Source organism: Pezoporus wallicus, unplaced genomic scaffold (assembly GCF_028554395.1).
Source record: "Pezoporus wallicus isolate ANWC-B61680 ecotype Strahan unplaced genomic scaffold, APGP_CSIRO_Pwel_v1 scaffold_14666, whole genome shotgun sequence".
In the NCBI taxonomy this organism is placed as follows: Eukaryota; Metazoa; Chordata; class Aves; order Psittaciformes; family Psittacidae; genus Pezoporus; species Pezoporus wallicus.
The window spans coordinates 246,861-263,419 of NW_026637956.1; the positions used below are offsets into that span (position 1 = coordinate 246,861).

Consider the following 16,559-nt stretch of genomic DNA (forward strand, 5'->3'; position numbering starts at 1 on the left):
TGTTCATAGCGTTACTTTGGTAAAGAAGGTATTATCCAATGTAGAATGAGCTCTGAAGCTCAGCTGGAAGCTTTTGTGGTGAGAAGAACCACAAATACCAATATACAATGACAGTGCAGAATGTTGAGCACTATCGAATCAGCAAGAGAGACCAGAAAAGCACAAAACACAGGTACAACTCTAAATGTCATTTAGAGTAGCAATGCTGGAACTTAGATTCCAGAAAGGTCTCACTTTTTGAGTTGGAGTATATGTTTAAGGGCAGACCTTGCATATCACACTTTGGGTGGAGAAATAGAGAAACAGGAGTAACTCATATCTTAAGGTTTTTTTCCCCTCACCAAAATACTACTTTCTAGTTAGACCATCTTTCTCCAGCTGGTGGAATGAAAAGCAGTGATTCATCGGCATGACAGACTCTATCCCTTTTATTCAGAACCATTTTATACTGCTCCAGCAGCACAGAGGAGCCCTGTTAAGTGTTCAGAACATGCCTTGCAGATGCCACAGCTCAGCACAGCAGTGCTAGCACAAGGAGAGCTCTCAGCCCTGAGACATGATTTACATGGGTGATCATACAGGTATCCCCAGGCTTCCAAACTTCTCAGATGCACTAAAATAAAGTATATATTCAACCAGCATTTAAAACCACCCAAACAACCAAACCAACCAAGCAACTATCTGGGCCATCCATATAATCATAGAGCAGCTGATTTTATGCTTTCTAGGATGCAGCATTACAAAACCGATCTTTAAATGGACAAAAATCATATCATTTCCCCAATTTAAACAGTGGCAGATATCAGTAACAAGCATTCACAGCTTTCCCTGACTTTCATTCCTAAAAACTTGAGTCAATAGAATGGAAAAAGGATATAAATGACCAATGTCAGCCAAACAAGTCTCACTAGATAGCTATACAGTTCTTAACATAAGGAACACTTTCACCTACTTCAGTGTCTCAAGCCTTGGTGATCATGAATAATGGCCTGCATAGGGCTTTTAGTCAAAGTTGTTCCCATGACTATTTTACTTCACTGTGTGTTAACCCTAGAACTGGACTGCTGTTGAATGGAAGCTTTAAAAGGTGGTTTTAGTCAGTAAAATAAATATGTAATATTAACAGCGGAGGTCTTATTTGCTTATTGTAGCTTTAGGACACATTCTGTTAGTAATGATAGTTTTCCATATGTATACTTCACCTGTGTGTGTCTACGTGAATACTTCAGTATGTAAGTGGGAAAATGTTCTCATTACACACCAAACTAGTTCATTCCAAAAGCGGTTCATCATGACCAAACTTGAAAGTCTGGTTTACAATAACTTGTTTGGTTCCCACACAACTGCTCAACCACTTCTTTTAAATTACCTTGATGTGGTATGGATTGTTTACCCTAGTTTAATAAAAGTCTCCCAATTCCTCCAGAAACAGACATGGAAAAACCTGGGTGCAGAGATGTAAAGGTTCTAGTGCCAACACCTTCCCACTTGCAGCCCTGTAACGCCTTAGCTATGCCCATGCAGGTAGGCTCAAACTTAAGGACAGACATTAAATAACTGAGTTTCAGTCCTTGTAAGTGGTACCTTTCCAACAACCCAAGCTCAGTGCTAAAAGTGCAAAACTCCCTAACTCAATTCAAGCTGGCTGAAACCATGATTAAACTGGATACCAATTCCGAAGTCAGTGTTTTCAACACATCTATAAAACCCAACAAGTAGTAACAGAATCCATCCACATGCACTCACTCTATCCACCAAAGAATATCCAACATATAACTTTCTAGTTTTAGGCCAGATCAGTTTCATTTTCATTCTGGATGGAGAGGCCAAAAACAACCAAGAGTAAAGAAACTGCTGAGAAAACTTGTTGTTTGTTGGTAATTCCAGAAGATACAGCAGATAGAGTCTTCATTTAAAACCAAACCAAAAGGAGTCTTTACAGATTCTTTATCTGTCGGAAAAGAACACAGGGACCTTTACTGTTGCATGTTTTTTCTTTACAATTCTGAGAAGAAAATACTAGTACTTCATGAACTAATCAGGAGGTATTTGGATGCCAGAGAGGGACTCTTCATCAGGGACTATAGTGATAGGACAAGGGGTGATGGGTTTAAACTGAAACAAAGGAGGTTCAGGTTAGATGTAAGAAAGAAGTTGCTCCCCCTTTGAGGGAGGTTGTCCAAGGAAGCTGTGAATGCTCCATCCCTGGCAGTGTTCAAGGCCAGGTTGGACAGAGCCTTGGGAGACACGGTCTAGCATGACGTGTCCCTGCCCATGGCAGGGGGTTGGAACTGGAAGATCTTAAGTCCCTTTCCAACCCAAACCATTCTATGATTCTATGGTACAGAAGAAATACAAACATCATTTTACATCAAAGATGATGAAAAAGCATCAAGATTCGTTAGATCAATGATTCAGAAACTTCACAGGAACCAAGAAGTATTTCTGTCTGCAGCTGAGTTTATTCAGTGTGAAGAAGCGAGAGGTCAGTATTTGGGTAGAGGCTGTTCCTCAAAGCACCTCAACACTAGTTACATCAGGCTTGTTGCATTTCAGTTAGTAATTATCAAGTGACAGACAATTATTACCAGAGAACTGTTCTATGTAATCCTGTCCTCAGAAGTACTCTCTTGGAGAAGCCTCTTTCGGAAGACACCTATTATGAAGCTGAATAACCACATCTGCTACAAGGTACGGCTATCTCAAAGATAAAAGCAAGACTTCACAATACTTCAAAGAAGCAGCAGCAGCCTTCCCTTTGACAGTCCTCTGATAAGCCAAAACCCTAACCTCTAGGTGCTTTTTCTAAGAGCATTAGAAGAAAGCTGAGTGCTTTAAAGCTGATTTTTTACTGACTAAGGACTTCATTTGGTTTGCTAGTATCAACCCTAGGGTTCCACCCCCTTACAAGAATGGGAAGAATTTCTGCACTTAAATAAGTGAACCAAACTACATCGAACATTGGCAGCTTGGGAAATCTTCAGCTTGGACTTAGTTCAGCTAACCAACATGAAATACATCATTTCATATGGTATTAGCAAATCAATTCAACACTTTCATACTTCATCTCTAAGAGCATGTCAATGAATAGGTCTACTATTGTAGAACGGTTGTATGAGTACATATTTTATACACAGACTAACAAAACCAGATACCAAAACCAAATATTACTTTTTTTCTTATTCATATTTCTATAAGCAATTGGGCCTCATAAATACAGTAGAATAATATTTAAGCAGAACAGCCATAGCCTCCCCTGTGTTATTTCCATCAGTCCCATGACACACTGAGTAAGAGTTCTAACTACCTCAAGTATAAATAGAATTAGAATGGCAATTGAAAAGAAAAGACAATGACTCACAACCAATAAGAGAACCCCACGATGGTGATTGAAGGCAATGCACAGCCTTGTCTGCTTCTAACTCTAGGTAAGTTTTGACAGTTATGGTTTATTTATAAAGGCTCTTCCTTTAAACCTACCAAACATTTTAAAGGGAATTTGCTAAAACTGCTGTTGGGAGACACTAAACTTGACTTAAGAAGAGATTGTTCTACCTCCTTTTGATCCAATATTCCTTGTTGATTGAAGACTCAGGACAAGCCTTACCTTTGCAGTGTCTGTGTAGCACATCTAATGCAGCAATGAGGAACTCGTGTGCATCTTGTTGCTCGTACCCTGCTAAATGCCGTGCATGAGTCCATACCAGGTGCAATAACCTATATGGAATGTGAGGAGATCGGTGCCCAGAGTAAAACTGCTCAAAGCAAAGAAAAGGACATGACTGTTAACAAGTTACACAGCCTCAGTGCATTTAATTATTAAAAACTTAAATGAGTGCAGTTAGTCAAATATATTTAAACCATTTAATTTTAATGGTCTTAATAATAAGAGACAGAGACAGCTTTTTATCACAGACTATTGAAAAAGTGATCTCAGAATTAGAGCACCTCGGTTTTCTCCCTTTCTCCTTTCTCTATAATTTTGTGATGGATTAGCCAAAACCAGGCAGAAGACAGATACAAACAACACTCCCAGAGTCCTTACTGATACCACTGGGGTTTATTAAAATAGCTGGAGAGGGGAAGGAAGAAGTATCCTACATTTGCAAGAGATCAGGAATTTCATCCACAGATTGTACCTCCCTCAAAATCAGAACACTGAAGTTCAGAATATTAGATGCCAACTGTCAGCCTGCCCCTGAACCAAACCATAGTAACTGTCTTCTGTGTACTGGATGCACAGCATTTGATGGCTGTGCACAGTCCTGCCTTAATGGAAAAGATTTACAAGCAGGATGGTAGCCTCATGCCAGTATTGGCCTTTCACTGTATTGCTATAAGCAGCACAAGGCTTTAGAAACAACTTTATTCAGCACAGCTGCTTGCGGAGCTGAAGGTACCACTTCATTCTCCTATCCCTGCCCACTACCGCTCCTGCAGGGTGTCACTGCCTGGAGATCTGGTCCTGGACCAGCTCCTGCATCTGCTTCTTAGTCAGCTTCAGCCTAAATCTGATGAGCTGCCTACAGGAGTCACTGCAATTGCCCCAGGTGAGTTTGCCAAAAGCATATTAGAGTGCACGGTCAAGTCATTCAGTCAGCAAAACCATGATGTGAAATGCTGCTGCTGAGTGGTGGCACACATCTGGGGAGGTAAATCAGCACAGAAGAGGACGAGTACCTGCCGACAGAAGTTCATGCTTTCTTTTTGGTAATAAAAACCAGCCAGATCCCCCTTAAAAACCACTCCAAAACCCTCTTGGGTAAGGGTCTGTGTTTCCCTCAGTCAAGGTTCAACTCCTTCCTTCACCTTCCCTATTTATATCCAAGTGCTACTGCTGCTATTTTCACCTTCCTGGGTCTTCACTTCTGCTGGTGCCAATTCCAGCATCCAGAATCTGAGACCAAAGCTAACAGCCCTTTCTTGAGCAAGCTGACTTCTGCACCTGTTGGAGAGCCCCTGCACCATGATAACAGTTCCAAAAAGCAAAGCACAGATGCTTGTGGTATCCCTTCAGGGAGCTGGAAAGGCCCAAACTGAGTTTATTCACTTGGCCTTCAGGTTGCATTTAATGGAGTTAATGTTTTTGTTTTAATAAGTGAAAATTTGTAAGTCATTCTGCTTTCCCTAACCTTTGGAAAAGGTATTTGCCAGTAAAAGGGTTCCTGCAACACCACAATTATGTTTTGCCCAGATCCAGCTGATTCAATCGTGGTTTATTTTCAGTTACCCTTCCCAAACAGAAGACAAGAAGCAGCAAAAACACTGAATAAGGTTTGAAACCCCAGCAATGTATAATGTCTCCCTCTCATTGGAAAAGCAGGCTTCCTTCCCCAGCCCTAAGTTGCTTCCTGCCCAGTCTCCGAGCATTTTGCATCAGTACAAGCACAGGCACTGTGCTACAAACCTGCCAAGATAAAACACACTGTATTTTAAAGGACAGACAGGCAAAAAGGAACACAATCTTCTCATCTAAGCCTCATATTTGTAGGCTCTTCTAAATGGCTTTAGTGTGTTTCCTTGCAAAGAGACGTCTTTACTGACTGCAAGCTCTGCTTTTTCCCAACAAGAAGATATACTTCTGCACCCGAACACCACAGAATGCTTCTATAAATAAGAAGATCAATAGCTAAACTCTGTTGCCAACAAGAATGACACCAAGGGACTGGAGCAGTAGTAGAGTAATTGAAATCTGCTGACGCAGCTGCTGCTCAACATAATTCAGGGAACTGCAGCAATAAAACTTCTCTGTTCTGTCCCGCCTTACAATTAGTCCCAGAGCTCTCTCTGGTCATTTTAACCAACAGCACTTTCTGTAATTGCTCCACTGCAGTTACTAGACCTGCCAGATTGTACATCCTCTGGTGCTTCATTAGGAGGGGAAGGATGTAACAAGAAGCTTTATCAAATTATTAGGTATTATCAACGCACCTAGGAAAACGCTGGCGACTGTGTGTGGAGGGAAGTGTCACTGTTATAATAAATCATAATGAAACAAAGGAACCTGAGCACATTCAATAGCAGTATTTTAACTGGAATGTATAAAACAGCCATCCCTTCTCTGTCATTTCCTTGCTGCTGGGAAAAGCAGCCTATCAGAGCTGTTCCAGCCCACAAAAGGGAAAGAAGTCCATGTAAAGTCTGATTCAATCACTGTTATACAAACCTTTTCATTAAAGCATGCAAACAGAAATAATGATGGTGGTTTGCAAGTCACCTTTAAAATGCTTTAATGGCACAATTCTTCCAACCGTAACTTTAAAGGATTTGGGTTTAAATTTGCTTTCAGTTCAGCAGTATCAGTTGTTTATATTGGAGAGAACTAGTTCAAGCCATTGGAAAATGCCTGTGTATTAAATAGTGTGTTTGAAAATATGCTGTTTAATGGCTATTCCAAGGGAAAGAAGGGAAAACAAAAGGGAAAAAAGGAAAAACCCAACCCAGGATTCAAAGCCTCCATTCTCACATACAAAACAAGTAATAATAACTTCCTTTTTTTTGTACCTAAAACACTTGCTTTTGGAGCATAAAACGAAGAATCTATAGGATTTTGAGGATTCTAAGCTTTATATTTTGCATTCTTGTTACCAAAAATACACAGATACCAGTCAGGTTTTAAAGCAAACAAAACCAACCACAACCACACACATCTCTGTAGTGTTTTCTCCTCCTCCTGCCAGAAAGTCATGCATGGAAGTTTCCCAATTATGTGAACAAATACATTTGATCTATGCTGCATACGGAACAGTCTCCAAGCCTTGTAATCAAGAATTTATAGGCATAAATCCTGTAGCAGGCTCCAGTCCAATTTGCAAAGTGAAAACCACCTCTTAGAAACCGGTTCTCAATTAAGACTTTAAACATTGAGAAAACTTACAGTGGATAAAGGCAGCGGGTAATACATGTGCCTTTAACACCTCCTGGAGCTTTCCCAAAGAGCAATGGTTCAAGGAGTCAGAAACTCTGTTTTCCTTGCACACACACTGTATGCTCTACATTTACATCGAGGATTTTACTAACTGGGCACTAAACTGCAAGGCATCTGTGTAAAGACTTACCTACTTTTTCTCTCTTGTAGAGAGAAGTTATAACTTCTTTTATACATAGCCATTGCAACAGAGTGCCATCTCAAGCTACTAAAGCCTTATCATTGATTTTCCTTTCCATCCTCACTTCTCAACTCTCCCTGTAGCTGTGCCGTGCACTTTGACAGGCTCATGAGAATGAGGAATGATGGGAAGATGATGTTCTTTACACCTCTGAGTGGATGCCCTGCATTCTGCTATGCTCCCAGGTTTTCAGTCAGAGTATACCAGGATACAGATCCACTACTCCTACCTTCCTAAATGGCCATTCCATAAACAATTCAGATAAACCTTAGGGTATGAAGTATCTTAATTTTCATTGAAGCAAAACACAAATACCAGTAAGTAAAAAGTAGTGCACAAACCCTTTCAGCCCAAAGGCTCAATGAACGGATTCTGTGTGTTCTATCTTCCCTCCATCCAGTTTCACCACTATCTGTTATTCCCAAATCCTTTTTATTCCTTTTCTTATGCAGTGTAATTCATGTCATGATTCTATTGAGAAATAGGTTTCAAGTAGCAAAAATGAGAATGTTAATTGATGCAGTCAACATATTTTTACAACAAACAGAGATCAATGCTTGGCATGTTTGTGAGAAAAGCTACCAGGAAAAAACCCCTCAGTTCTGAGAACCATCTGATACTCATTACTCACCACCAACCTACTTCAAGGTGCAAGAACTTTGTAGCTTCCTATTTATTGCAGAGAAATCACACACCCCATTATAATTAAATGATCTTAAACCAGAAAGAAAGGAACAAGTGTTGTTTTGTTTGAGGAGCAAAACTTGCTTTTTAGGTAAGTAAGTTTCATTTAGTGTTCCAAAGAGTCTCTTTTTTCTCCTGGAGAGTTCTTACTGGCAGGCATTCACCAGATCCCCTGGCATTCCTTTTGCCTAAGATCACACCTTCAGAAAAGAAGGGTGGAGGGGAGATGGAAGTTAACCCTTGCCCTGATGGTTTGTCACTGGGTGAAATGCCTTGGGATAAGTACATCAGTTAATCCTGGTGGGAAAGCTACGTGAAAACAAGACACAACCTGAGCCAAAGTTTCCCCAGTAATTCAATTACAAAGGAATTCTTAACCATAGCACTGAAATCTCCACTCGTTAGCTTTCCTCCACTGAGTCCTTATCTCTGCAGAGTGTAGGAATCTTCCTCCATATAGCTGGGACAGCTCAAAAAGTGCAAGACTTTGGTTTTAATTCTGAATGTAGAGAGATTAAAACTCACTGGGAAACAAATGAGTGCTGACAGAGCTATAAACATAACATGGTATTTACTGCTTGCAAGTTAAAATACACTGAGTTGGTTGCAGCCACTACAGTTTTGCTTGTGAAGGACTAAGCTCTAGTTTTACATCAAGGTAGTTGAGCCACTTTTTGTTGTCCTCTCACAGCACGGATCTGCAGAACTTCAACGTGAGATAAGGGCAGAGATGCTGTCCTGCCATCTTCACAGTCTGATATCACAGCTATAGCTCTTCCCTCATTCACGTACCCTCAATGTTGCAGCACATCAATTATTAGAACTAACGCAAGTTTAGGCATGAATTTTGATTGGGGAAAATGAAGGCTGAGATTCCCAAAGCTGTGTATGAAATTAAACTTGATTACAACTGAAACGAAAGTGAATGCTGCATTTAAGGCTCATTTTGGATAAGAAGCCTGTCCTTTGTTAGATGCTTGTATATGGTCTGGTAAAAGGCATCCCAGGCCATCGACAGGGCTCCACATACATTAATGCAAATACAAAATCATTACCTAGACAGTCTTGATCTTTCCTCCAGCCCCCCAATCTGTAATGTAACACTCATTCCCCCTTTCCCAAGGGATTTACGTGCGTAAATAGAATGCGGTAATATTCAAAATGAGACTTTAGAGCACAGCTTGATGAAAGGATATCAAGATTTTAATGGTACCTTTTATTTTTAAACAAGCAAATAAGGTTTCTCTACTAGCAGTGTAAGGAAAGTGGTATTTCTAGACCACGACTGAATTTTTTTACCTAGGCAGAGTGGTATTTCCCCCTTTAACTGCACATCTGGTTTCAATAATCCTACAGCTGCTACCTATTGGTATTCCTGCTTTTTGGTTTTACCTCCTTTCCTGACAGACTCGTGAGGAACTGAAAAATATACCAAAGAATAAGAAGTATAACCTGTAACTAATGACTGAGAAGCAGCATGAAAAGGTGCAAATTCACTGAAATAACTTTGTACTGGAATGGCTAAAGGGACGCTTTGCCTTCCCTATGTAACTCGCCTGCAATAACCAAAACCAATCCTCTCTGGTGAAAAAAGCACAGAAGTAAAATCAAATTGAAAATCACAAGATAAAGGTAAAGTTATTTTAGGTTGGGCTCAGCTTGAATGAGCTTCCATGACAGCACATACACAAAGACATGCTCCGCGTACAGACATCTCCAGCTATTTTAAGTGCTCTGTGACAGCATGTACTAAAGCTTTTTTGGGGTTTTGCCTGACTTGCTTTGTCTGGGCTTTGGTTTTGGGGTTTTTTTTACTTCCCAAGAAAGCAGATCTATCACTGAAGGAAAGGCGCAGACTGGATTTGTTTGTTTTCAAAGACTCATCTTAAAACTCGGAGCCCATGTCTAGCCACAGTCCTTACATTACTGATGTGAGATTAAAATAGTTAATAAAGCTCTTTGACTATAAAGGAAAAGACTGTGCCTGTCTCATACAGCACAGACTAGACCTACAGAGAAAGGCACACTGCACAACCAGTCACCTGAGTGAGGAAGAGAAAGAAGAGTAGCTCCTACATGGAAGGTACAAACTGTACCAACAAACTCGCTTCTCTACCTCCTCCTGGCCATTAATGGGTTGCCACGTAAGAGATGATAGTGAAGATGTTACTCCCTGCTAGAAAGCACTGAATCAAGATCTTTAAAATATTTATTATACAGACCTACATAATCCAGTGCTCCAAACCACCAGGCTAGATACCATTGCTTTACTCTCACTCCCATTAGCACCCAAAGAGCCCATGACATATTTTCCAGTTACAACTTGTACCTTTAATTAAAGCACACATTTCAGCTCTAAGACTGAAGCCTTGCAGATCAGTCTCAGAAGAGCAGGCAGCACTGTAATTATTTCCAATACCAGCTTCGCCTAAACAAGGGTGACTTAAGAATAGGACTTAAAGGGACAATAGTTTCCTTTTCATCACTTGGGTATTAGTGACGGTAGGGTCTCAACTCAATCTTTACTGTTCTTTTACACCTTGAGGGGAAACGTAACTTGATTCCCTTTCTATCTGCAAACAGAAGACAACCCCTTTTGGGTTAGGAACCAACCAGCCTCTGGGGAAAGGCACTGTGTTTGTGGCAAACAGCACTCACCTCCTGAAAAAGCGTAGACATTTCACAGACCAGACATGAGCTGGGGCTTTGCATTTCACATTTGTGCCTGTCGGAGAGGAAGAAATCTCGCAGCAGTGGAGTGTGGGTAAGTGCCTGGACAATACAGTTCATAAAACATGTGTTCCCAAGATTGATTAGCCCTCGTAGACCTATAAAGACAGAAGGGGGAGGGGATGCATAAGCGTTATCAAGTTAACATAATATTTGCATTTTTATACAGTTTTCACAATATTGCCACAGATTTACTGTACACGCACAGCTCCAAGTACGCAGTTTGATATTGCTTTAGGTAGGCTATTGGTTTTGATGTACCCAAGTCACAAGCTGCCACTTTCTACACTAGATTTGGTTCTAAAATTCTCAGGAAACCTGCAGGTACAGCAACACCAATAGCATTATTTTGCAGTGGCTGTTCTGCCGTATGTGACCAAAACACCCCCTCCTCCCCGAGCTGATACCAAAGTGCAAATACAACTGGTAAGTCGCTACAGTAAGAAACCAATGCATTTAAATAGTAAGTTTTCAGATGGTTTAAAAGGCTTTCCCTAATGCAAGTCACAAAGCCAGAATAAGGGGTTTGCACTGCTCTAATGCAACAGTCATCTTTCTAAGACAGGCAGCAAAGGAAACAGCCTTCAGAAAACCAAGTCAGGCTGCGACATCCAATGCAGACTTAGCATACCCTTTTTAAGTTCAAAACCCAAGATCCAAACAACCTTAAAAGAGAAACTCTGACCAACACTAGTTCCACACTTGTTTTAGCTAAGTTAAACACTAAATCTACAGTATACATCAAAAAAATTCAACTTGGCATAAGAGGATTTATCACACCTTAAATGTTCAGTAACGCCCAGAGACGATTTCTTGTGCTTGGAACCCAAGATGCTTAAAGGAAAGCTCTTTTGTTGCACAACAGAAGAGAGGTTAGGAGTGGGGAAAGCTTTTCAGTCATTTGCAAAGTCTAAGCGAGAAGAAAAACATGCTCAAATCCTTGAGTATTCTTTCAAAAGGTTACCATAATACTAACCATATAGGAGTGCTAAATGAGAAGAGCATCAGTTGGACAAGAGTGCTTATTTGTAATCAAAAACTTACTTTGAAACAAGATTAAATGCACTGACAGATGACATTCTGGTATTAATTTTTAATTAGCATAGTCCTTCTCTGCAATATAAACACGATTACTACATGAGCAGTGAATGAAAAACCAGGATTACTTGACAGAGAACAAAGAATTTCCTTGCCATCCATGAGGGGCAAAAAAAAAAAAAATCAGCTGGCAATGCTGTGGCAATTAAAACTGGTGCAGTTCCCTTGCAGTACACCAGATAGTGCTCAAAGGGCTCTTTAGCATCTTTCAGTAGGAGGAGGTGTGGTCCAGTTGCTATGTTACCAGAGAGAAACGGCACTACATCAGCTTGAGCTGCACTACATCAGTTTCAACTGCACTACTCAGCTGCAGGCAATGGATACAGAGCCCTCAAAGTTATTTTCCTCTAGTTAATGCAGCACCATCCTCCTTCCAACAGCTTCCTGGTGCTTCCATTTACTCAAAAGTGCAGGACAAAGTTTCTCATTATATCCCAGTAACTTCTACTGGGCAGAAAGCTGATTGCAATTGCTTTGTTTTCATGCTGGGAGCCAACAAGTGTATGCACATTAGCCAAGTGTTAAATAGTTAATTTGTTGTAGCAGCTTGAAATACAGTGTGATGCTTCAGCTTTGAACACCATCCTATTTCATTCCCCAGCCTGCATGTCTCTGCAAACAATGTCACAACCGAAGTGTGTTCATGCTGTGCAAGTGGAGCAATGTTTGCCTGGTACCTCTTGCCTAGCTCTCTCATGCATTTTCCATTTAAAGCTTACCGGGTTTATTTAAGTCACAGACTGCAAACCCCTGGACACGCCTGAGATGCGCCAGGGTATTCTGATGGGCAGAAGAGTCTCTCCCTGTTTCTGCCTGGAAAACCCAGTCCCTCTGGTTAGCTCTAGTATACAAAGTCAGCCTCCAAGCACAGAAGACTGCTGGAAAACCAGGCGTACATCGAGAGACTCGCCCTAGTGCTTTTCTTTTTGATATCCAATTGAGCAATCACAAGTAAAAGCAAACACATAAAGGCAGCTTTTTTGGAATCATTTATTAAGCATCATTTATTACATGCCTGTGGCTGGACCTTCTTTCCCTGTGACCACAAGAATCAACTCCTCCTTAAAGTTGCCACCAGAAGACTAGTTACAGGCGTCAAATTCAGAAGGTTCTCTGGGTTTACTCTACTTGCTTGGCCTTTTGGTGTCGTTTTTTTCCTGGGTCTAAATGGAGTGCCTCGTACGTTATGACTTCACTTGAATGAACCCAAAGTAACCTGCAAAACAGACAAAGCTGCAATGTGAGTACTCCAAACCCTAATAAAATCAGAAAGTGGTGAATGTAGCAAAACATGAGAACTTACTTGGCTGAAAAGGGAAAAACATAAAGGAGTGTATATCAGTCTTATCCTTGAGGGAGCAATAACTGCAACTGCTATACTGTCTCTTAAACTGACATTGAAATGAAACATGTATGATGCAGTGAACTACAGCTATGCACTGCATAACTAATTGTAGTGTATTGGAAAACATAAAAAGATGATGTACATAAAGAGCTGACAGAGCTCAGAGCAACACATCCTCTTGTGCTTAACTTTTATGGGGGAAAGTGGATTTTGTTGGAAAGAAAAACAGCTAAAACTGAAAGCCTATACAGAATTCTAGTCATTAAAACACTATGAATGTACAATACTTCTGTCTGCCACACCTATTCCCTCCACATTAATAAAGCCTGGCAGAATTTAACTGGAAGAGTCAAACATTGCAACACTTGGGTCATAAAGTAACACAAAAATAATGTGCCAAAACCTCAGATGTAGGAGTGCACTGATGAGATGACAGTGAAGATAACTTGCCATTTGTGCAGAGGAGTGGGGCTAACTAAGAATTGCCTACATTATCTTACCTCTAGTAATAAATCAGACAATGGTTTGGCTAGGAAAGGACCTTAAAGCTCATCAGGTTCCAACCCCTGCCAAGGGCAGGGACACCTTCCACTAGAGCAGCTTGCTCCAAGCCCCGTCCAGCCTGGCCTTGAACACTACCAGGGATGGGGCAGCCACAGCTTCTCTGGGCACCCTGTGCCAGTGCCTCAGCACCCTCACAGGGAAGAGCTTCTTTCTAATGTCTAATCCAAATCTTCCCTCTGTCAGTTTAAAGCCATTCCCCCTTGTCCCATCACTACTTAACTCTTATAAAATGTCCCATACAGTTAAGGTATTTTGCAAACTTCTGCTGTGCTCATAGTGTTATCTGTTTCTTATGAACTGTTCGGAAATAAGCAAGAGCAATCAGTGAGATACTCAACATGTTCTACATACATGTGCTCTCATGGCAAGTGCAGTTAGAAAAGTACTGGTTCACTTCTGAACCTTGCTAATATAAATGTGAATACTGGAATTAATATTGCTGTCAAGACAAAGTTAACCTGCATGGTATAATCCATAAACAAAACACATCATTCATGGTGTACACCCACTGCTCTCATTCTGGCACATGCTGGACAGGCAGGGCATGAACAAAGAAGAAACCTACTTCTGCAATGCCCTAAGCACAGGTAAATCTACCTGGGAAATTCCTTTTACGTTCAGTGTCAAACCCAGGTTCTAAGCCCCTGGCTTACCTTTGTCAGCTTCAGTTCTTCTATCTTCTTCCGTAACAGGCTTTTTCTTTTTCAAATGCCCGAAGTAACCGATGTGCCATACTGGGCAAGAAGGCTTGCTGCGATGCTGGGAGATCCAGAACACTGGTTCTGCAAGTCCACCCACACAGGCGAGATGGAAAAACCGAAACAAGATAAGGAAATTCCACTCTGTTAAATGCAACTGTATATGAAAGGTGGGAAAGCAGGGAAATGAGAGGACCACACATGAATACAACATACAGAAAAACCAACCAGGTGCCTCTCTTTTTATGCTGGAAGAGGGTCTGTTTATCTCTAAACCTAGAGCTTTGTGCTGGGATAGGACTGACAGCAGGTAAACCAGTCTGAACAAATACTACCACACAGAAACCTGTGATTTATTTGAATGAAGGTTGTAGAAGCAAGAACATAGGTCACCATATAATGCAGTTTGTGAGACAATCAGGAAGTCACTCAGATGCACTAAAACAGCCAGCTTGAGACCCTTTTAACATTAAACATGTTAGAGATATTTTTGCCCCTGTATCCCAGCCCTCCCAGTTCCCCATTTGGTGTTGACGCTTCCCTGAAGCTGCAGACAATACCAGAAGCTGGGAAAGAGCTCACTGAAATTATAGAGAGTTCCACATAATCCTTGGAAAACATGCAGTGTAGGCTGGCAATAAAGATCTCCAGATCAATATTAGGTTTTCATCCCATGTTCATACAGCAGGAATTACACCACCATTGAAAAGCATCCTTCTGGAAAGGTATTTCAGGGCAGAGCTGCCACACTTCTTAGCGCCTAAAGCTAAACCCACATTCCCTCTCAGGTCTCAAGTTTCAGGTGCAGACCATCACACACAGCACCAGAATGTATCTGTTACGAACACCAGCCGCAGCCAGCCCAATACATCCCTGTTCCGCCTGCACACCAGAAGCAGCATGGTTCTGCTAATGGGGTTAGTGACAACAATTATCCTTACTATATAATCCCTTTTGAAACAGCAGTAAGAAAAACCCCCAACATTCCAGAAAGCAGCAATATTTAGATACATGGAATTGCAAATCTATGTGGGGAAAAGCCAGACATTGTGATATTGGTATCAAAGAAGGCAACCACGCTGCTTTGGTCAATCTATTCCACGCCACTTCAGCTGAAGCATCCTTTTCTCAGTGCTGCACGAAACCCACAAAGAACTGCAGAAGCAGGAGTGGAACGCATTAGAAAAGGCTGTTTCAGGTGTTACAGAGCATTACAGACTTGCTGGGGACCCACTCAGGTGTTACATTATTTTAACAACAGTTCAAAAGTTCCAGAAACTTTTGCCACAGCCAAGTTAAATGAAGAGAGTTCAAGCACATGATCCTAAAACTTGACTTCACAATTGAACATTTCCACCTCCAGCAAACACACAACGTGCAATCTATCAACTAGACTTATTACCACCCTTTGCATTGGTACTTCAGGATCCCCAGCAGACAAGCTGGGGCAGCTGCCTGAGGGAGTGCTCTCCAAGCTGATTCATTGATTCAGATTGGTTTATCAGTAAAGTCTTTTAAAGGGAGTATTGTAGTGATAGCACAAGGGGGTAACCAGTTAAAACTTAAACAAGGGAAGCTTAGATTGGATATAAGGAAGAAGTTCTTTACTGTGAGGGTGGTGAGGCACTGGGATGGGTTGCCCAGGGAAGTTGTGAATGCTCCATCTCTGGCAGTGTTCAAGGCCAGGTTGGACAGAGCCCTGGATGCCATGGTTTAGTGTGAGGTGTCCCTGCCCATGGCAGGGGGGTTGGAACTGGATGACCTTAAGGTCCTTTCCAACCCAAACCATTCTATGATTCTCTTTTGACAGACACAGTTAGCAAGGGATTAACATGACAGATCAGGGAAACGAAGATGAACACTCACAGCAACAATCTTCCCTCTCTGGGTTACTGCTGAACCAGGTGAAAATGAAATTCCCCTGTGTCTACTGCCTGACTTGGCTCCTCTTCTCCAGTTATTGAAGGGTGCCAGGTTAGTCACTGCTCATCCTGAATCACTGTAAATCCTTTCTGAACCAAGCCACCTTTCTGGAGCCACTTTCACTACCCACCCTCTGTCCAGCTCCCTCAAGCTGCTCAGTCACCAACAGGCATGGAGAGTCACCTGGAGAGCTTCACTCTTCTGCTCCAGTTCACTTTGAAGCAAAGCCTTTTAAATCACAAGTCAGAACAGAGTTCTAGAACAGTATTTCTTAACTTATAAAGAGATATCTGATACTGACATTTTCAATTTTTTCTGTATCTGTTATATTCTATACATAATATTTTCCTGTATTATACTATTCCATTATCTAAAAATAACTATCAAATATCATGCATATGTGTGTGC

The 16,559-nt window shown here is 41.3% G+C and overlaps 1 protein-coding gene across 3 annotated transcripts in view; it reads right to left on the reverse strand.

The window, feature by feature from the left end:
- LOC130598745 (ubiquitin carboxyl-terminal hydrolase 22-A) overlaps positions 1 to 16,559 on the reverse strand; it is a 100,556-nt gene that overhangs the window by 16,691 nt on the left and 67,306 nt on the right. For all 3 annotated transcript variants that reach the window (XM_057408490.1, XM_057408489.1, XM_057408491.1), the window contains 2 exons: positions 10,452 to 10,621; positions 3,608 to 3,755 (listed from right to left, as the gene is read on the reverse strand). In XM_057408490.1, the coding sequence (XP_057264473.1) occupies positions 3,608 to 3,755; positions 10,452 to 10,621 (318 nt within the window). The remainder of the gene's footprint in view (positions 1 to 3,607; positions 3,756 to 10,451; positions 10,622 to 16,559) is intronic.